General features: G+C 36.2%; 2 protein-coding genes across 3 annotated transcripts; both read left to right on the top strand.

Moving 5' to 3' along the window:
- Positions 1–7,859: 7,859 nt before the first annotated feature.
- On the top strand, positions 7,860–21,771 carry LOC122045222. 2 transcript variants are annotated; one of them, XM_042605349.1, is made up of 9 exons: positions 7,860–8,136; positions 9,545–9,641; positions 10,316–11,490; positions 13,400–14,249; positions 16,756–17,244; positions 17,315–17,643; positions 17,961–18,056; positions 18,156–18,281; positions 19,599–21,771. In XM_042605349.1, the coding sequence occupies exons 1-9, from the start codon at positions 8,020–8,022 to the stop codon at positions 21,372–21,374; spliced, it is 5,055 nt and encodes a 1,684-aa protein (XP_042461283.1). In that variant the 5' UTR covers positions 7,860–8,019; the 3' UTR covers positions 21,375–21,771. The 2 variants fall into 2 exon arrangements, with proteins under 2 accessions (XP_042461283.1, XP_042461284.1); XM_042605350.1 differs by lacking the exon at positions 9,545–9,641 and having other exon boundaries at positions 8,000–8,136.
- Positions 21,772–22,073: 302 nt separating this feature from the next.
- On the top strand, positions 22,074–23,079 carry LOC122045224 (putative lipid-transfer protein DIR1). The gene is made up of 2 exons (XM_042605352.1): positions 22,074–22,389; positions 22,473–23,079. The coding sequence occupies exon 2, from the start codon at positions 22,601–22,603 to the stop codon at positions 22,937–22,939; it is 339 nt and encodes a 112-aa protein (XP_042461286.1). The 5' UTR covers positions 22,074–22,389; positions 22,473–22,600; the 3' UTR covers positions 22,940–23,079.
- Positions 23,080–23,181: the final 102 nt, after the last annotated feature.

Raw genomic sequence — 23,181 nt, 5'->3', positions numbered from 1 at the left:
TAAGGGGCGTCTCCACGGGCAAAGTTATGCATGGCTAATTTATCAGTAGCACGACAATTCTACAGGGGCGTTAAATGTATATTTCAATTAATAATTTTTTAAAACCTTTTTAAAATTATTTTCAGTGCGAGTTAGATACTCAGAAATTGTATGCTTGCCCAATCGATTCACTTGGCTTATAGCCATTGTAAACTAGATCAAATTGGTTGACCAACTTAAGACTTAGAACATTAACACCCTATTAAAATACATTCACTCCACAATCTCCCATAACTCTTAGGGGGGTGTTTGGTTCAGGATTATCCTTGATAACTTTGATTATCCATCTAAAGTTATCAACGAAAATTTTGTTTGATTTAGATAATCGATGATTCCCAAGTAATGTTCCATGCTCGACACGTCAGCAAAAAGGATATGCATCCTGGAATCGAAAAACCTAAAAAAACTGAGGTTTTTTCTTAATTCTGATATTAATGAAATTTTTTTACATAAAATATCCTCAAATAAATAAGAGAAAAATATGATAAAAAAATATAAAGAAAAAATAAAAAATAGAATAAAAAACTTTTTTAAAAAAAAAATAATGCAATTTAAAAAATAGAAAAATTTAAAAATAATTTAAAAATAATAAAAAAAAATGGGAAATAAATAAATAAACATAAAAATAGAAAAAACGTTAAAAAAATTTAAAAAAATGTAAAAATAATAAAAAGCATTAAAAAATTTTAAAAAAATTAAAAAACATAAAAATATAGAAAAATTAAAAAAAACTGAAAAAAATTAAACAAGCGAAAAGAAATAAAAAAATAAAAAACAAAAAAAAAATAAAGGAAAATGTGAAAAATAAAAAAAAATGTAGAGTTTAAAATAATAATAATAATAATAATAATTGGTTTTGTTACTAAGGGTAATATAGTAAAATATTAAATTAGGTTATTCATTAAAACATTTAAACAAACAAGTTTTTGTTGCATTAACTAGGTTGAACCAAACAACATTTGGTTATGTTTTATTCTCCATAACCTTGGTTATGTGATTACTTGGTAATCACATAAACAAAATTATACATGATAACTTGAACTAGGGTGCGTTTGGTTGGGGGATAACCTTGGTTATCCATCCAAGATTATCAATGAAAATCCTATTTGGTTTAGGTAATCGATGATCCATGAGTAATATGTTGGAGCAATTTCCCTAGGTCAAGTTTGACCAATTTGACTAAGCCTGAGTTGAGTCAAGCTTGAGTCGGGATTTGAGTTTTGATATTTGACAATATAAGGAGTTTGATAATATATGGAGATTGCTGAAGCAATCGTCCGAGTGTGGAGATGGTCAAGGGATTGACCAGGTTGATGAGAAGACAAGTCAAGTGGGTCAGTGTTGACCGGAGACTTGACCGGGAAAGTCCTAACTGGAGTTTAGGCATCTGGGAAAGTCCTAACTGGAGTTTAGGCATCTGGGAAAGTCCTAACTAGAAGTTAGGCAAGAGAGAAGTCAAGTAGGTCAAGGTTGACAGGAGACTTGACTGGGAAAGTCCTAATTGGAGATTAGGCAAAAGTAAGTCCAACAGAAAGGTTGGCAAGAGTGAAAATCCAAGTAAGTCAGTGTTGACCAGACTTGGTAGTGAAAGTCCTGATAAGTGAGATCAGGCAATTGGAAAGTCCTAATATAGCTACGCAAAGGGAAAAGTCCTGGTGAGGAGCCAGGCAACTGGAAAACCCAAGTGTGATCTTGGCAAAGGGAAAGTCCTGGTGAGGAGCCAAGCAATTGAAAAGTCCAAGTGTGATCTTGGCAAAGGGAAAGTCCTGGTGAGGAGCCAGGCAATTGAAAAGTCCAAGTGTGATCTTGGCAAAGGGAAAGTCCTGGTGAGGAGTCAGGTAATTGGAAAGTCCAAGTGTGATCTTGGCAAAGCAAGTCCTAGGGTGATTTGGCTAGGAGAACCCGACAACGAGGATGAGGTCGATGGAAGCTCCAGAAGGCAAGGCGTGAAGGATGGAGAGGTATCCGAGGGACGCAAGGCTGATGGAGGAGGCTAGAAGGCTAGTTCGAGGTTGGTCGGGAGTAGCCAAATGCTAGGGGTGCAAACCCAACAGGTCACGGTTGACTGAGAGTTGGGTTTGGGGAGCTGGACTTGAGTTTGAGTCAAGTCCAGGGTGTTCAATTGATCGGCGGATCGATTGAACATGCTCCAATCGATCAGCCGATCAATTGGAGTATGCATGCGAAGAAGGGAGTGGCCCAATCGATTGGGACCATATTTCGTGAGCACAGAGCCCTTCCCAATCGATCGGGCGATCGATTGGGAGATACCAATCGGTCAGTCGATCAATTGGGCAGGAGTGTTCTCGCGCGATTGCGAGAAGCACAGAATGCTTTTGGATCGATCCACCGATCGATCCAGATGTTCCCAATTGATCGGTCGATCGATTGGGAAGTGACCGTTGCGTAGGTTGCAGGAGATGGACGGCTGGGATTGCTGGGTGCTGACGTGGCAATCGATTAGAGATGATTTGGATCGATTGGGAGCACTTTTAAAGCCTGGGCGGAGCGTTTTCTCCGCAGATCTCTTGCGATCATTTGCGCCTTTCTTCAGCGATTCACAGCGAGCTTCTCCGATCTACTCATGCCAGTTCTTGAAGGCACTTGGGAAGTTTCTCCAAGGTTCAAGAGGTGACGATGAGCACAAGTAAGCAAGAAGAAGGGTGTATTACATTGTATTTTTGTTTCTTCTTCTTGTATTTGTGTTTGTGTTGTGTGTGAGTTTGTACGAGACTTCTCCGCCTCCGGCTGCGACCGAGAATGAGTGTTTTATAGTGGAGATAGCATGTCGTGTGTGGATCCTTGGATTAGTCACCTCTTCTTGAGGTGGATACCAAGTAAATCCTTGAGTTAGCATTGTATAATTTATCTTCAAGTTGTATTTCGCTGCTAACCATCAAGATGAAGCAAATGACGCAAGTGCGCGACGAAACGCTATTCACCCTCCCTCTAGCGATCACAAAGGTCCCAACAATTGATATCAGAGCGAGGTCGCTCTTCTACGGACTAACCGCCAAGAGAGCAAGAAGCTAGAGGAGGAAGATGGACTTGGGAGGTCCACCTGGATGGGATATCCGGATTCCACCTCCGTACGACAAAGAAGAATTCAGTTTTTGGAGGAATCGGTTGGAGACTTGATTCCAAATGGATTGGAACCAATGGGTGGTCTTGGAAGACCCATTTGAAGCTCCAACGGACAAGCTCCGACCTCGACATTGGACCGAGGAACAAAAGGAGCTAGCGGAGACGGATAAGGAGGTAACGAAAATATTACTGAATTTATTACCTTCTAATATAATTTTGAGTGTAGGTGAATGCACGAGTGCAAATGATCTTTGGAAAAATATCATTGCCTATCATGAGAACCCCACTCAATTTCAAGGAGTGAAGGAGCCCAAGGAGAAGGGTTCATTGGTCCAAGAAGAAAAGGACAAATCTGATGTTGACACAAGGTCAACATCATAAGAAGAGGAGGAAGAAAAGATGCAATCCGATGTTGATGAGAAGTCAACATTCGAGGAGGAAAAGGAAGAGAAGGAAGAGGTGGAAGAGGAGAGATCTTCTACATCCTCAAGAGAGGAAGAGATGGAAGCATCCATATCCTCGAGGGAAGAAGAAGAAGATGATGATGATGATGCAACCTCCATAATTCAAGTTACATCAAATGGAGAGTCAAACATCATCCCTACAAGCAAAGGTATGGAAAATTCAATTAATAATAAAAATCATATCATTTCTTTGAGTGTAGGGAGCATGAACACTACAAGAGTAAGTGCCCCAAATTGACCAAGAAGAAAGGCCAAGTAATATCTAAGGGCAAGGAGAAGCTCAAAGAGACAATTCCCACAACAAAGAGGAGCAAGGAACACATTGTGTGTTTCTTGTGCAACCAAAGATGACATTATAAAAGTTAATGTCCTAAAGGAAAGAAGACAACTAAGGTGATTAGAGGAACCACAAATCTAGGGGGAGCTTGTAAGAGCAAACCCAAGGTAAATTTTATTAATGCAAATCCTCTTAGAAATGATAAAAAGCATGCTAGTTCAAATTTAAATCATTTTAATGCAAATTATCATGAAAGTAGGAAGCATGATAGTGTTAAGGGGAAATGCATTCATCCTTATACTAGATCTACCATATCTAAGGTTAGGAAAGTAGATGACTACTTAGGCAACAATTCTAAGGACTTTAGATATAAGCCTAAGGCTAGCAATGCTCATAGGAATCAACAAAAATCCAAATATATGAATTTAGTACGTAAAAACCAAGTCTTGAAGTCAAGACTTGATAATTTGGAAAGGACCCTAGCAAGAATGGAAAATATTCTTAAGGGTCAAAATGAGCATAACCTAGGAAAAACTAGACAAGAGCCATTCAATGGCTATAGAGGTTTGGGATACAAACCTAAAGTCAAGAAGGATGTGACTTCCTTTCATAGAGTTTCATATAGCTATGGGACCAACCCTAGGTTTAGAGGTCAAGTCAAAGATACTAGGGAAGAAATCCCTAAAAGTACTTTTGGCAAGACCAATGTGACTAAGACTTCTAAGAAGTCCAACAAAGTGACAAAGAAGGTCACAAGGGAGGTCATCCCTAAAGGTGACTAAGGCTCTAAAAAGGCCAAACAAAGTCACAAAGAAGGTTACAAGGGAAGTTATCCCTAGGAGTGACCTAGTAGAAGTGACCAAGGCTGCTAAGAAGCCTAGAAAGGTCCTTAGGAAGGTATCTAGGGAAGTTATCCCTAGTGAGTACCTAGAGCATCCAAGGAGCACCAATAGGTTTTGAGTTCCTAGGAGCATATTCTCTACACCCTAGATGGGTTTAGAGAGTGTCAACTCCAATTGGAAGGGTAGTTAACCCAACCTTGTTAAAGTTGACACTTAAGAGCATTTTCAAGGTTATTGTTAATCTTTGAAAATGAAAAGGATTGTAGGGTTACTCTTTGAAAGAGTAATATATGTGCCAAAATTTAAAGAGTTGAACTTAATCTAAATTGACACACTTAAAAAAAGTATAAGAAAAATTGAGTTAAAATCTTGGTACTTTCTTAAGGAATTAAGAGAAAACTCATGTTTTAATCAAATGTGATTAAGCCTTGAAGGGCAAAAAGATGCCAAGTGTTGAGGATTTGAAATTAATTTTAATTGACACACTTGAGAGAAGCAAAAGTAATGCCAAATTTGGAATTCGGCATTCTCTTATGGAATTAAGGGAAATGTAAACCTTAATCCAAAATTGTCACTCTTGGAAAGAGTAATATGTGCCAAATCTTAAGGAATTATGTTTAATTTAACTTGGCACAATTGGGGAAACATAAGAAATACCAAATTGAGGTGCTAGTATTGTCTTAGGATAATTAAAGGAAAATCTAGGTCCCAATATAAGATGTTTACTCTTTGGAAGAGTAAAATGTGTCAAACTTTGAGGGTTTGAATTTAATTTGAATTGACACATTTAGAAAAGGATAAGAAATGCCAAGTTGGGGGGTTTTGGCATCTTCTTAGAAGGTTAAAGGCGAATCCAAGCCTTAGTTTGATTTCTTTTACTTTTAAAAGGAGTAAAATGTGCCATAATTTGAGGAATATGCTTAATTTTAATTGACACAAATTAAACAAGAGTTAAAGAAATGTCAAAATTGGATTTGACACTTTCTTGATGAAATTGGGTAATCTAGGATTTAATTCTAAGGCCTTAGCTAGGGTTTAAGGATTCTTAGATAGATTATCTAGGTTTATTTTACTTATGCTAAAATGCCATGATTGTTTGTCCATCATATGTCATGATATCATATTTATTTTTACATTCATGATTATTATGAAAAATATAAAAATATCATGTCATGTCATACATACATAATGTAGCTATAGGAAATTTTTTTTGAAAAATGCTTATTTTGATGTATGCCATGTAACATCATGCATTATGTTAATTTCCTTGTAATTAAGGACAAAAGACATTTATTAATAATGGTAAATATCCCAACAAGTGGGATTATACCAAGTGACATCCTAGGTGGATGATCACAAGTTTTCTAATGCCCAAATAGATATGCATGATCCCCTAGTTTAAGGGCAAAACCAAATATACATCTCACAAGAACCATAAGGTGACTTGAATGTGTTTAAATACACATTAGATACAAGTGAGATGCTAGGATAGGGAACAAAACTCAAGATGTTGATTTAGTGCATCTTGTTGAGTTTTAGGTTCATCAAAACACATAGTTATGTGTCTTCCAATCATTGGGAAAGCTAATGTACAAGTTATGTGCATTGAGCCCAAAGAACATGATTGGATATTGATTTTGAAAATAATTTTAAAATACTTTTGAAAAACATTGGTGAAAACTATTTTTTGATAGTGATCATCATTGAATAGTTAGACACAAACTTGAAGAAAACACTAAGTTTTTACAAGTTTTCAAATTTGTGTCAATATTTGAAAATAAGAAGTGTTTTTATAGAAAACTATTTTTTCTTGATAAAGTATACCCTAAATAATGTCTACATGAATTTTCATGATTTTTAGATTTTTGTAAAATTTTTGAGGAGTTTCTGAAGTTCGCTGAAATTGAATTTCAGGAAATCAGAAACCCAATCGATCAATGGATCGATTGGATTGGGTTTAATCGATCAACCGATCGATTGGGAAGCCAATTCCCGCGAACAGAAGGTTATTGAATCGATCAGTCGGGTGTTCGGGGCGCTTAATTTTATCGGGAGACCAAAACCAATTCCTCCTCTCGGTCCCTATTGTAGCCTCTTATTTATAAAGTTTTATATCCACCAAATATCCACTTTCTACCCATCTTAAGGTGGCCAGCCAAGCTAGCTTGGAGCCCAAGCTAGGGTCGACCAAAACAAGGCTAATGGGTGCAAGGTAGTGGTCGACCCTTGCTTGGAGCTTAAGCTAGGAGGGCCGACCTAAATAAAATAAAATAAAATAAAAGAATTTTATTTTTTAAAATATTTTCTTATGTGGAAATCATGGTTATAAAAGAGAGTTTAAAATTTAAATTTTTTCCTTTTATAGATTTCTAAGATAGTGTGTAGTGAAAAATAATTGTTTAATTTTAATAAAAGGAATGATTTACTTTAAATTTTATATATATTAGAGTATCCGTCCACATGCTTCCCTAAAAACATAATTTATTTTATATTTTATATTTTATATAAAAAAAGCAATCACCCTATCTATTATTTAAATTTAAATATTATAAATATTATTTCTCTAAATTTAAGGAATGAAATACATTCGTTAAACATTAAAATATCATTTGATTTGAGAGAGGGAAAATAAAGGAATAGATTGGATAATGAAAAATAAATATGATATATAGTGAGAGAAAAATAAAAAAAATAGAATAAAGAAGAAAATAATAAAAAATATAGATAATAAAAATTTTAAAATAACTGATATAGTGTATAATAAAAAAAAGTATCTAAATTTAATAAATTAAATAATTTATCTTAAAATTTAAAGATATTATAGAGAAATTGATATGAATCTTATTAGAATATTCACACTAGCTTATGCAAAATTAATTACTATCCTAATATAAATATTTTTTAAAAACTATTTATATTATATATTTTTTTTAATTCTTTAAATTTAAATTTATATTATAATCCTCCCATTATAGAGAATGAAATTATCAATCATAAAAATAAAATAATATTTCTGATATTAAAAGAGATGGAAACGCATGGTAAATTTCTATTTATCTTATTGTTTATTGCTTTGCTTCAGCTGGTCCCCACCTGTTCGCCAATAGTCATCGCCCACAATGGTGGCGGCCATGAGCGTTAAATGTGAGTCAACAAAGGCGCGTCCGTTTAAGCTATGAACGTGCTGCCAGAGCTCTGCATCTCTCGGCTCCCACGGTAGTTGCAGCAGCCATCGGCGCGACGGCCGTAAGCCGCGGCGCTGTCTTCCCTCCGACCGCCTCCAAAGAAGTGTGGCAAGAGAGAGGCATCAGCCATGGTGGTCGCAGGCGATCTACCCTTGCCGAATCCCGGTGCACCATCTGCTCGTGCAGCCTCACCTGCGAACCCTAGCGCCAAAGAGGAGGGCGAAATTTCCTCTGGCGAAAACGCTGTATTTATCTCTCGCTGTTTGTACCGTGATTTTTAATCTCATGTCTAGGTCTTAGTGTGGAATTACTAACTTTCTGGTCTGGTTTTGTGCATGATGTTGCCTCTGTTAATTTCCCACGGTTGATGTTGGCCGTTTTACCTATCTTCTGTTCGTGCTTGACTTTTGGTATATCGATAGTAGTTTCCTCCTTTCTCGTTAATAAAATATTTGCTGTAAAAACTGGAAGGGTGAAAGGGCTCCATAGGAAGGAGATGGATGGAGAGGGAAACATAAAATGAAGAAGAACAAGAAAAATAGTTCATAATCACCCAAAAACTAAGCCAACTCCAGATAATTGGGACAAACACGGATTGATGATGAAACATCCAAAAGCTACCGAATGCATTATCATCTCAATCATGCTCTATATCTAGTTTTTTTTAGCTTGTCATAAATAGTTTAAAAGTCCAATTTGTAAGTAGTGTCAGGTTTTTGAGTTTGATAATTGCCGTCTTCTTCAAGAAAATGAATATTTTTGTATTCTACAACCAGGTTAACACTCTAATCACTTCTATGGCCACCATCAGTCCTCTCAGGTTCACATTGAAGACAACCGAATTAATTTGGATTTTCAATTTTTTCTTCTTCTCTATAGACCTGTCTGAACCAAACATAACTATAGGATAATTAACTAAACCAAGTTCAAAATTCAAATCTTCAGTTTAACTTGATCCAATTTGAATCAAATGGCGTAGATTAGTCGTGCCAACAGATAGCATAGATTAGTCATGCCAGCCTTGGTGCAATGTTGAAGGGCAGGAGGCAAATGAAGATTAGAAAGAGACAGAATAATGAGGAGAGAAAGATAAGAAGACACTGAAAGGTCAAGATGAGGAGAAAGAGGAAGGAGAACTACTGATGGAGAAGAATGACTAGGGATAAGGGGCTAATGATTGAAGTAATGAGTTTTAAACTACAAAAGGTTCTTGGATGGGCTTTAATGAAGGATCCATGCTTGGGTCACTATAGATCACAAACTATGTGAGGGACAAAGTTGTGACAATGGACATTTATTCATGTCTTTCGTATGCTTAGTTTAAGGTGCCTGGTGCATGAAGCTCCCCACCAATGTGGGATTTCAAGAAAAAGTCGGACCACATTGGGTCTATTGTACACAGTCTTATCTTGCATTGTAAAAGGTTGTTTTTGGGACTTGAGCACATATTTTGTATGCTTAGTTTATTCTTCAAAAACACCAATTGGTTGTAATTGGTGGCTGTGATGGCTCAAAAAAATTGCCTTTTATCAATTCCTCTTCTATAGTAACTTCACATTTGGGTCTCTTTTATACAATTGTCTGTTAACAAACTTCCTAAACAAATGGCCTTTTTTTTTTTCATATTTTTGATACTTGTTTTCTTTCTTCTAGGAATTGCCTACTATAATTGCTGCATTTAATAACAAAGAGATATCTGAACCAATTCTTGTTTCATCAAGGAACAAACTTGTTAGATATTCTTCGACAGGTAAGTCAATCATTGACCACTTCATGTTCATGTTTTCATTGTCATAGATTATTAACCATATAATTGAAGACATGACATGGATTTGAATCTTTTGTCTTAATGAGTGATAAAGGTAAAGTATATCTTTACAACAATGTGCCAAGACTGAAGCACAGCTGGTAACACTTTTAGTATGGCTGATGCTAGGTGATATAGAACTTGATACAAGCGATACTAGGATTGATTCAGGTTATATAGAGCCAGATACAAGATATACAAATCTAACATAAAATTTGGAGAAATATACAATACAATCACAAAATTGTGCTTGTGTGAAAACTTAATATATTTTTATTCGTATATTCTACTTATAAAGGTAAAAATGAATGATATAGGACCCTGCCCTATGTTAAAAAAATAGCATAGCAACAATGGTAGGTAATTCTTTATATAGTCACTATTACATTCTCCTCCTGGTACTTCAAAAGTAGGCAAAACCAATAATTATGGTCGGCTCTTATGCATTAGTAACCAGACAATTTGCCATATGATGAGACTTTCTGAGACATTTCAGAAAGATATGTGTTGGCTTTATTTTTTAAGTAGTTGGTTTTGCAAAGCATTGATAAGAAGAGATTTACAGTTTACCTTGTATGATCTTGAACCTTGGTTCTTATTCTTTGGTCGGTTTCCAGGTCATACTTCCCTTGTACCCAATACAAAGTTTCACACTTCCAATAAAAAGTATTATAGCAAAACATTGAAGACAAAGCAGATTCCTTTCAAATCAAGCAATAACCGTACTCTTTCTTGGCACAAGAAAGTATCAGATGATAACCTTGTAATAAGATTTTCAGATGATGACAGTGGAACTGACTCTGGAGATTCAAAATCTGTAGCATCCATTGAAAAGAATGATCATGCAGCTAGATTACTCAAGTTTAAGATGCCAATAACCTCTTCACATAGACAAGAAATGTTGCAACAATCGACACTACATGATGAAGGATTCATGTCAAAGAAAGGAGTCCCAGGGCCTGCATTTTCAAATATTGGGAAAACCAATGGTTCTAACTTCGGGAATCAAATTTCTTCATCTGATAAGGTGGAGGACATTCAAAAACAAATTGCTGCCTTAAAGACTTCTATAAGACAGGTAAATGGAAACTTTCAGGATACAAGCTTAGCTGATACTGCAGCAGAAAGTTTGCGCCATAAAATTTCTCCAAGGGAAAATGAATGTAAGGTTCAAACAAAGACAATATTTGAAAGCGTAGACATAGTCACTGGTTCCACAAATAATGGTTTTGAGCAGCTAAATCAGAAGTTAGACAACCAAGCAATACATAATGATGGAGCTAAAGCTGCTAATGCTAAAAGACTTCCCCTTGGCGTTCGACCAACAAAACGGTTGAAGGTTGGTAGACCTTTAGAGCCTGTCCATGCCTCTGATGATGCCCTTCGATTTCAAAAATATTCTAACACACATCTAGAAGGATCTCATCAGCCTCTACTTAAGGGGCAAAGTGGTTTCTTTGCAGTGAGAAGTGGACTTAACTGTGATGAAACAAAAAAAACTTTGTCCTTAAGTAATGAAGGAATTGACAGGAAGCATGGTCAAGTGCATGAAAATGCAGCTATATGTTTTAAAGCTCCACATATAGGAGCAAAAGAAACCATTTTACCTTTGTCTTGTGCTACATTGTCTCCATATTCAGACCCTGATATGAATTCCAAGCAAGAAGCCAAGAATGATATCACTGCTGATGCCTCATGCAGCTATGTAAAGTCTGCAATGGGGCCTGTGTTGTTGGCTTCGGATGTTTTAGATCAAAGCTCATATTTGGCTCAACAAGTAACTGGTGTCGAGGTTTGATCTTTTCTTCTAATTGCTATATCACATATTTTTTGGTGTTTCTGTTTGCTCCTAATAAAACCGCCAATACTGGTCCCAAGCCCGGTTGAAAAACGTTGAGGGATGCGCTAAGTTGCCAGCCAGCATCAAATAGAGACAAATCTTCTATGAATGGATCTCTTTGCTCCTATTTATTATTGGCTTATTGTTTTGTTTTGAGAAACCAGAAAAGATACCAACTAATTCAAGCATTGGTAATGTGAATTAAGAAGCTTTTCTACACTGATTACTCCAAATCTGTTCACTTGAGGTAACAATTGTAAATTTACTGGAGATAATGTTTGAAAAACATTTTGAGTGCCTAGTGTGGGCATACAAGTGTCAACCCAAGTGTCCGGATTGGATCCAATTTCTGGTTTTAGTATCACACCAAACCAGCCAATTCAAGTGGTTTGATAAGAAATTGATGTCTAATCTGGTCTGCTTCCAAACGGAATGAATGAGAATAAACATCCAGAGTTCCAAACAAACCCGGTCAAATTAGATTTGTCATTTAACCTCATGAACTTGGTGAAAATCATGTTATTTGACCTGAGTTCTTGATTTAAGAAAAAGGCAAATAACTTCAAGAATAAGAGTGTGAGAATTACCATAAACAAAGAATCAAAGGGTGCTGCAAGGAGAGGGGGAGCATCTCCAACATATTTAAATACATGCCATGTATCACCTAAATCCATAAATTAACACTTAAAATATTGAGTGTAGCAATTACTCGAAGTGTTTAATATTATGAAACATCTATATAATGCAATATAATATCTTACTTAAAAGTATCAACCTCACCACACTAATATGAAACCCTAGTGTTTTGCTACAATCATAATCCTAGGCATTCTTGTTATACACTACTTGTTTTCTCGTCATTCCTTTTATTTGCGATTGGTCACGGAGGAGAAATATCAAAGCAGAAATGGCTACACAAACATGTGCATAGGAAGTCATATAACAATGATGCATGGAGGAAGATAAAATATATTTGATATTTTTAATTTCAGGCATGCTTTTTTGATATTTCGAAAAAACTTGTGCCTTATCACCTTGCACCTAAGCAGAGTTTCCCCACTTTAATACTAAAGTAGATTTTGTTATTTACTGAGAAACACATAGGAGTAGATTTCTGCTTGTCTGTGAGAAACTGCAATAGTGCAATGTAAGAAACTCTTTATGTTATTTGTTATTTAGTGATGGATTTGTTAACCTTGTCTTTTGGATGTTGTATAATAGAGTATATCTAGAGCAAACTAATTCAGTTATGTCTTTAATTAGCTTGAGGAAGGTTTTCACGTGCAAAACCAGCCAATTCAATTACTGTTTGGAGCTAACCTTTTTTTGCCACCTAGTCCTCCTGGATTTAATACTCTCTTGAATTTTCTCTCATTCATTTCTTGCTTAATTAGTAAGGGATTTCTTCCCCATCTCCTATGTTTCTCCTCTCTGTCAACTTCTCTTTTCCTTTTATCCCAAGAGTCTCTAGAAATACTCTAGGACTGAGCAATGTAGAACTGCCAGTTATTGTTTTTTGGCGTAAAACATTTTGCTAGCGAGCAAACTGTTTAGAGATGGGATATGATATTAACGATCAAGTGGAAGAAACATTACTCAATTGCTTGCTTTCTGATTGTCTAGAGATCCTTCTCCTTAGCTTTCACTTTTTATTATAAAGCGTTCCTGGTTATTTACAACTTATTAAGCAATATTTCTTTGCAAATTTTCTCTGACAACTGTCTAATGCTGTATGTACATTTCCTGTACATTATCTATGAGAATTACCTCAATGTATAAATCTCTTGTACAGAATGTTGCATATTCTATATCTAAGATTTGTATGAATAATTTGCTTGATTTTGTTATTCTCATGGATCAGGAGAGGGTTCCTGAATGGGGTATCTTTAGTTTGGAATCTTTATTGGAGTTGGAGCAGTCGCAAGATAGGGAGTTGGAAGAGGCACAGGAGTTTAGACGGAGGTGTGAGCTCAAAGAAAGTCTTGCACTCAAGGCTTATAGGAAAGCACAAAAAGATTTGATCAATGCTAACAAGAAATGTGCCATTCTATATAGGAATAGAGAAACTATCACAGCTAAGCTTCAGACTTTGATGCTGGAGCCTTCCAATTCTGTGTGGCAATCAAGCAAACAGGGTCATGCTGAGCGCATACATTCTAAATTTGGCTACCATGTACCAGCTGAAGGTCAGACATCAGAGGTTTTGTATGACAAAAATCATGGTTTGCTAAATGAGGCTTCTCTTGATGTATCTTTAAGAATGATGAATAAGCATGGCTCTTGTTCTAACCAGTATTCAGAACATGATGATAACACATCAGACCATAGAGAGAAAAATGCTACCAATGGACTTAGCATTCCCGCTTCATTTCCAAATATGTCTACAGATGATGACAAAGAAAATCTAGTTTTTGATAAGAGAGACGTGGAGTCAAATTTGGCTTGCTCACCAAATGTTGAAAATCATGCAGAAGGAATTTATGATTTGGATACCAAGAAAGAGGGAAATTCTCATGACTATGATCTTGAAGCTGTCCTAAGGTCTAAGCTGGTTGCTAAGTTCGGTATGAAGACATTTTGTAAGAATGATGACATGAGCAGTGTTCCATGCCAAGTTCATCATGCAGTTAACAATAACAAAAAGAGATCCAATACTTCTGTCAATCAGCAAATACAGCAGCAGACGATCATTCAAATTTGTAATTCTGAAGGTATTTTGTTTCTTTTTTCTTAAGCATTTATTATGGTGTTCAATCTTGAAGATTTGTCATTTATATTTTTTATAAGAATTTTTAGTAGTTGAGGAAATCATTTGCTTGTCCCACTCGGAAATTTTGCAGCTTTTACAGCTTACATACTTGTTTGACTTTTGATTTGTTAATTTTCATTTTCAATAGGATGCCCTTTTCTTCTGAAGATGTGGACAATACACAATGATTTAGCAGTTATAAGATTTTGTAAATTATCCTACTTTCTTAATAACTTCATAAAACTTGAAAAATATTGTTTTCTAGCTTATGGTTCTTTCATCTCTTGTTTCTAGCTTATGGTTCTTTCATCTCTAATTGCTGACTGAATATTTTGGTCCTGGGAGATTTTCCTTTGGGATGAAGAAAAAACAGGCTGCATCTTACATTATTTTTGTGCTACAATAAGTACATTGAAGATGAGGTAAAAACATTAAAATTCAATGTTTTTTTAATTTTCATTTTATGGTTGTAACATGTTTAAATCCAATCAGGCAATTAACCTTTAAGGATACCTCAGATGCTGTGAGGGAAACCATATGTCGTTTCAAACTTTTACTCCCAATAATCATTTGAAGTTCCTTTTCTTCTAGATAGACATACAAAGAACTTCAATGTCATACTCAATTTTGCTATTTGTATGTAAGCACTTAACCAAGCTTGTAAAGATAGTGCGGAGATCTTAAATGAGCTATAGGCCAAAACTGTCTGGTTATAACCTTTATGTTCCAACATTCAACCACTGCAAAAATTTCTGCAAAGAATCAGATTGCATCGTATCATAGCTAGATTTATTTGTTTGGGTTATAATTTCTCCCAAGTATGTGAGCATTAGGTATGTGTAAGTGGAGTTGCAAATAGCATTGTGCTTCCTCTGTCACTGAAGGGGTTGCGTAGCTGGATTTTGATGCCAAAATCATTTTATAGAATTACTCACTAACTTAGCAATGCAAAGATGACTTCCAAATTGGAGGTGTAGCTTTCCATAAGGAGTATGATCTAGAACTCTTACCCAGATTGCTGTCTAGTATGTTCTTGTTTCATCCGATGGAAGTACTAATTACTAAATGGATGATACTCTTTATTATGAAGGTTGTGCATCTCCCATGATCAGTTAATGGCTCACTTGTCTTGGTATCCATTAGTGTTAACTGATTCAATTCCTGTGTATCAACATCATCAAGCACATCAAGTATACTTCCATATTAAGATATGCTAATGTCTCCCCTTGAGTTGACAATTTTTATACCAAAGAAGCACATAAAGATCGCCTAAATCTGAAATTGTTGATGGAAGTCCAACTGGGTGTGTGATCTCATTAGAATCACTACTAGTTATGGTGATATCTTCATTGACATTAAGGGCACATCTTCATGACTTAGAGATTGAATAGAGAGTGAATGATCTGTTAAATTCTTAGTCATTCAAATTCGAGTGATCTACTACACTCCTAGTAATTGGAATTAAAGAAGAGCAGAATTAAAAAATTTTAAATCATGCCCTAAGAGATTCCTTCAATTTGTACTAATAATTCTTATTGTTGGGTTAGTCTACCCTTAACAAATGTAAGAAGTTGCTCCACGTAGACCTACCATGAAGTTATCTTGGTGATGGAAGAAAAAGTATCCAGATAGTCTGCACCATAAATATGAGAGCGCCTCTTAGTCATCAAGCACACTTTGAGCAATCCTCACTACCGTTAGAAGAACATTTAACAATAAAGTTCCATTAGCAACCATAATATACTTACTTGAAAGAAGTGGAACTAGTTCCCAAGTGTTGTTTCAGAAGCAGATATTCATCTAATGATTGAGTCTTAGAATATGATCTTAAAAGAAATTATGCTTGATATGATTGAGCCGAACAGTAAGAGGCTCGAGCTCGGGCTCGGGCTCGGGCTCGGTTAGTTATCTTTAAGCTCGAGCTTGGCTCGAGTTCGATTTGAGCTTTAGTTCTTAAGCTCGAGCTCGGCTCGTAACAAAATTAAATAGCTTGAGCTCGGCTCAAGCTCAGTTCGAAAAAGCTCGTTTAAAAATTAAACGAGCTTAGTTCGAGCTCGTTTAAAATAATTAGCTATAATAATTAATAATATCTTATTATATTTATTATTTATATATATATATATATATAAAAGATAAACGAGCCTCTTAACAAATATGTTCGCGAGCTCATGAACCAAATACTGTTAAGCTTGAGCTCGGCTTGATAATGTTTTCGAGCTCGAAATTAGGTTTGAGCTTGGCTCGTTAACTTAATCGAATGAACTTTTTTTTGAGCCGAGACTTGAATAGCTTGTGAGCGGCTTGGCTAGTTTACACCCCTATATTTCTATGAAGACTTTTGAACTAGTTTAAGAAATTGTACAAATGCTAAGGTTTTTTCACACAAGGTGCCATTTTGCAGCATGAACTGCAACCAACTGCTGAACGAAGTTTTAAATTTTCATGCCGTTATGCTTCAATTTGTGCAGATCCTGCTAGGGTGGAAGGAATAATGAAATTGAGCTCTGTTAAGCATTGTGATCAATCTCAGCGAAATGAATTTTCCTCTGAAGTTGAAGCTCAAAAGACTGATAATCCTAAAGAGGGAAGTAGCTTTCTAAAAGTTTCTCACTGGTTAATTTGCCGGTCTATTTTATCGCCATCTTCCTCAATTCTGCATAACGTGTTGCCACTTGTGAAGTTTAGTGTCTTTTCTTATCATAATCGGGATACTGAAGAAAAAGGTGCTTGGCCAGTGCATGAATCTCAAAAAGTTTTTTGTAAGCCAGATAAAATTGATGCTTACACAAGAGAGAGTGGTACGGGCAGCATGTGTGATATTTTAATTGATCCTTTCTGGCCATTTTGCATGTTTGAGCTCAGAGGAAAATGCAATAATGATGAATGCCCATGGCAACATGTCAAACAAAACAGTAAGAGAAGTTTAAAACGAGGACTTCTGGTTGCTCCTAAATCAGGTTCATTGTTTGATGTGTTTTATTACTTGGTAAATAGACATATTATCTCATTAAAAATCATTTGATGCAGATTCCTATTTCCACACTCTAACTGCTGAGATGTTGCAAAACGGCTTGGAGCCAACTCATGGTTTCAGCAAAGACTTTCTTCCCATCCCTGCTTATTATATTGGTGCAAGTCTTGTAAAAGTTGAGTCACACTTCTATCATTCAGTACTGGCTCGTAGCATGTGGAAATATTGGCAACCAGGATTTTCTGCCTCCTTTGCTATACCTTTCTCATTCCAGAGAATTCTTCCTCAAGATGCTCCATTCTTACAAATAGGTGATGGTGCCATGGTTGATTATGATAATTGGAGTAGTCAGTCCTGGTATCTTCAGAGCCACAATGCTAAGACAGTAGGTCAAAAATGCTAAATCGTGAAAAGTTTGATTTATGTATGACTCAATGTTTTCCTTATCAGGACTTGTTAGTTATATTGGTTTGCTTTGACCGGTTGTTTTTATCGAGTTTTTATTTTCTAGAGTGTGCATTAGGTTTTGCATCTTGCAATGCAAATTCATCAGCACATTATGGTAATTGCAATTTGTTTGTTTTTCCAGCTTTATTGACATTATTATTGTAGTTATTATTATTATTTTGTATTTTGTAGAATAGTTAGAACTGTAATTGATTGGTTAAGCATTGATTTGCTCTAATTTCTTGTCTTCTTTAGAAAAGAATAATACAAGGGCTACCAGATTCTGATCAATCCTTGGAGTTAGCACTTAGTCTCTTTTGTGGAAAATTTTATAAATCTGAGAAGAAGAAGGTTATGTGACTTTCTTTACCCTTGAATTGATCACCATCATAGTATTATATACTTAGATGTGCAGAGATTGTTAACATGGTTGTATAAATGTCCTTGCAGGCTTTTGCCATCTTATCACGAGCAATTGAGTCTGATCCCAGTTCTACAATCCTTTGGGTTGTTTATTTGCATATTTTTTACATGAAGGAGAAGGGCATCGGGAAAGATGATATGCTTCTCCATGCTGTATGTCTTGAGAAATTTTTTTTATTATGTCAAAATCTGGTAGCTGTTTCTTTTAAATTATTGTTTTTTTTGTTTTTATTATCAAGTATTCTCTAGTATGTTTAATCACTAGAAATAAGCAGTCGTTTATAGATCCTCTGCCTCAACTCTCAAGGTTAGAGAATATGTTAATCTGATTTAAGCAATGTACGTAGTTTTATGATTTTATTTCACCTACTACCTTGCTATCGTCACATCTAAGTTTTTAACCTTGTTAGCTGGAGGGATGTGCTATTCAATCAATAAGTTTGATCAATTTGTAAGTATTTCCTGCATAACAATATTTGAAAAATTCAGTAGGTTTGAATTTTAGACAAGCTTGAAAAAATAAGACTACACTTGACTTATCCCTTAGCCACACTCCATTTTTCATCTTTGGCACTAGTAAAGACAAGTCTTTAAATTTTATGTCGTGATGAGTAGTGAGATGGCCAAAATTAGTCATTTTAGAAACTTATTGAAATATGAAATTAGTGGTATATCTATACCTTGTGTTGCCAATATTGGAACAATCGCCCGTACCAAATCTTGTCTTGTCTTGGTTGCATAGCTAAGATTGATGGAATTTGCTCACACCAAATTATGACAAGAAAATTCTAGTTGCCTGTTCTTATGACGTGCTATATAAGATATAAGTTATTATACTTTTATTGAATGTTATATATATATTATCATGAAGTTATGATTTTAAATTAATAATTTAATTTTTGTTAAAGGGAGGATTTTCTTGCCTTTCGTTCACCATTCAAATATTTTTAAAATTAATCACATGATGTTCCAATGATGTATTGATGACATAACACCAAACAAGGATCTCATGATTTATCTGGAAAACGTACACATCGTCTAGAGAATCAATATCATTGGCATTGTAAAAGTTCTGATATGATTACACGTAGTGGTGGCACCACTCTTTAAGGAACATCTTCTCTTGAAGTTTCTAAGTGTCTAAAAATTCTACAAGTAATCTAATGAGCAATCCATGCAGTTAATGCAATGAAAACTGCAACCTACCAGTAGCAACTACTATGAGAAAATCAGCTTGGAGCCAACTCATGATATCAGCAAAGACTTTCTTCCCATCCCTGCTTATTATATTGGTGCAAGTCTTGTAAAAGTTGTCACACTTCTATAATAGAATGGACCTTTCATTTGGTTAAAATAATGACCTTTCTCCATTTCTTTTTGTTATATGAACATAATTGTATTTGTCACTTCCTGCTTCATCATGTTTGTTACACTGGTTACCAGATTACTTATTCATGACTTATTTTTCAGGTGCAACACAATTCATCTTCATATGAGCTTTGGCTAATGTATGTTAACAGCAGAGTGAAACTTGATGATCGGCTGAATGCATACAATAATGCATTGAGGACTTTGTGCCAGGTGAAATTGACGTGTGACAAGAAAAAAAGAAGTAGAAGTGCACATGTTTTGGATATTTTCCTGCAAATGGTTGATTGTTTGCGTATGTGTGGCAATGTGGACAAGGCAGTTCAGAGAATTTGCCAACTTGTTAGTTCATCAGATTCTGACCTTTCTAGTGATTCAATGCTCCCTGAACTTCTGTCTTTTTTGACAGTTCCCGACAAATGCATTTTTTTGATTTGTTGTATATATGTGGTGATGTATAAGAAACTCCCACAGGAAGTTGTACATAATTTTGAGTCAGAAAAGGATTTTCCATTCAGTATCGAATGGCCTTTGATCCAGCTAACAATTGAAGAAACAAATATGGTAGGCAATCTGATGAAATTTGCTATAGGAAAGGTGGGTCTTGATGCAGATGCAGCTCCTCAGAGAAGCGATAGAACTGCTCTTAGATCTCTGCACTTCTTAGCAGTTAGCCACGTCAGACTTTCTGCTATACTTTATGGTCTTCAACATTCTGAGGAATTGTTGGTAAAATACGTAGAATTATACCCAACTTGTCTCGAACTTCTTTTGTTCAAAGTACGGTCACAAGGAAATTGCAAATTTGATGCATTTTGGCAAGGTTTTCAGGAAATACTTGATATCTGGCCAGCAGAAGTCCCTGGTATTCAATGTCTTTGGAACCAATGCCTAGAGCATGCCTTGTTGCAAGGAAATGATTGTGCAGAAAAGCTGATCGCACAGTGGTTTCAGCAATTTGGGGAACTCAACAACCCCCAATTTAGAATTTTATGCGATGAAAATGTTGGTCTTTGCAGGTCATCCAAACAGCAGTTAGTTGTTGAGTCTACTGATAATCACACTGAGGTGGATGAAAAAATGTTTGCATTACTAAATCTCTCTCTTCACAGGTTGTCAAATAATGATGTTGAAAGAGCTTTTAGTGCAGTTGATGAAGCCCTAAAGTTGTGTTCTGCAAAATACTATGGCCACTGTTTAAGAGAGCACACTGCAATGTCTCTCTTAAAAGAGTCAGAGTTCCAAAGCAATACTCGTCTCACTATGTTGTGTCTTTTAAGAAATTATGTAGCTGACACTCGTTTTTTTAGTACTCAAGAACTGTTATCTAGACAATATTACAAAACTATTAGGAAACCAAGAATAAGACATTTGATTGATGAGATCATGGGTTCAGTGTCCGGTGATTTTTCTCTTATCAATTCAGTGCTTGAAGTATGTTATGGCCCAACATTTCTTCCTGAAACAATTGAATCCAAGGAACTTGTTGATTTTGTTGAAACCCTAATGGCACTTACACCAGCAAACTACCAGTTAGCATTGTCAGTATACAGGTTCACTACTAGAAACTTTTGTGACTCTGGCACTGCTTATGATGGAATTATATTCTGGGCTAGCTCCATTTTAGTAAACTCAATCTTTCAGGCTGTCCCAGCAGCACCAGAAAATGTATGGATTGAAGCTGCTGATCTCTTGGGAAATTCAGTAGCAAAGGAAGTTGCTGAAAGATTCTATCAGCAGGCTCTTTCAGTCTATCCTTTCTCCCTTAAGCTCTGGAAATCCTACTTTGATCTCGCTAAACTGATGGGAAAGACAGATGCAGTAATAGAGGCTGCAAGAGAAAGGGGCCTTGAAATGAATACTGATCCATATTACTAGTTTGCCTTTGCACTAACCTTGCAATACTTTCGTCCGAGCTCAATGATGACGGTGGTGTATGTTTCTGATTTGAACTCATTTTGGCTCAGAGTTATCGTGGATCTTTCCCCACTTCCTATAGCAAATGATGTTGATAAATTGCACATGTCATACACATGTCATACTCGATCAAAGATTTTGTTTTCTCTAAGAGGAGGGTTTAACCAAGTAGCATGTCGCTAGGTCAATAGATTAAAGATATAAGAAAGGGAAAATTTAATTCCCTGATGAGAGGAATACCATTCCTCACACTATCACTGTCCAAATGTATGGAATACTAGCAAGTGTAAAAGTTGCATTGCAGGTTTATTTCATTGAAAGAAGAACTAACAGTTTGGATCAATGCCTTGCATAAAAATGCCGCTTTTGGAACCGTACGCAAGAGAGGAACCACTGTCCATTTATTGCATTGCTTGTCTGCCTTATACACCATTTTTATCCACTCTTTGTTTCTGTTTGTAATATGTATTTTACAAAAATTTTGTGTTACAACCTTCTAACTCCGGTCGAGGAACCTGATGGCTGATTGAGGAGAATGATTCAGTAGCATCAGAGTTAAGTTTTTTTTGCTGTTATAATTAAATAGAAGATTAGTTCGTTCGTTCAATCAATCAATAAATAAATAGCTTTCTTGTCTGCAGGCACCTTTGTTTTACAAGTCAAATGAGAGAAATTTCTAAAGTTTGAATGTTTCCTCCTCATAAGCACAAAGATTAAATATGGACGCAGGAGCAACTGTATCTAAGTTGGTAAGAATACAATATCAAAATTAGTCTTCACGATTTATCTGTCTATATCTTATAATCAATGATATTAGATTTTTTATACAATTTATCTGTTTATATCTTATCCATACTATCCATACTAGACCTTTTAATATTTAAGACGGGTGATATTCACTTTACAATATCGCCAATGAGAACTTGTATCAATCAAGCTACACAAGGATGAAATGGAAGTTGAGCAAATTAACTAGGTTAGGCAAATCACATTTAAAAATCCTTCTTTTCAATCAGTACGATCGTTCCCTAATAATTGCAAACTTGACCTATTCCTCAGCCTCATCCACGAATTCACCACCCGTGACCGAAGAACATCACGACAAATTCCCCTTCACGGGCTGCACACCATCACTATAAACCTCACTGCTACTGCAACAGCTCACTGTGAGCAAATAGCCAATCAAAATGGCGTCGTCAAAGCTCTGTAGCAGCGCCGGCGTGCCATTCGCTTTCGTAGCGGCCGTGGTGCTCCTGGCGGTGGCACGCGATGGGTGGGCTCAGACGAGCCTGTGCAACATGAGCGAGGACGGGATTACGGCGTGCAGGCCGAGCATCAGCGCCGCGAGGCCGCCGGCGCCGGAGGAGAAGCCGGCGGAGGCCTGCTGCTCGGCGCTGAAGCAGGCCAACCTGACGTGCCTGTGCTCGTACAAGAACTCCGACCTGCTGCCCTTCTTGGGCATCGATCCAAAGCTGGCGATGCAGCTCCCAGCCAAGTGCAACATCGCTCCTCCCCAGCAATGCTGATAAGGAGCAGATTTGGTTGCCCTGACCGTGCTTTTGCCTCTTGTCTGTATCTGTTTTTCTTCGTTGAATTGTCAAATGTATCTTTAGTAGAAAGTCAACTGTCGTTCGTATTTATCTTTTGACGTCATATGTTCAATTCAGTCCCTCGAGTCAAAATTTTGCATTTTGGGGAATTTCTTTGGAAAATTTGCCAAACCCGGCTAATTTTTCTTTTCTTCTAATCGGACCGGACCGGGCCGGAC

The sequence above is a fragment of the Zingiber officinale genome, chromosome 2B (assembly GCF_018446385.1).
Source record: "Zingiber officinale cultivar Zhangliang chromosome 2B, Zo_v1.1, whole genome shotgun sequence".
Classification (NCBI taxonomy): Eukaryota; Viridiplantae; Streptophyta; class Magnoliopsida; order Zingiberales; family Zingiberaceae; genus Zingiber; species Zingiber officinale.
This window is presented reverse-complemented; position numbering and strand designations above follow the sequence as displayed.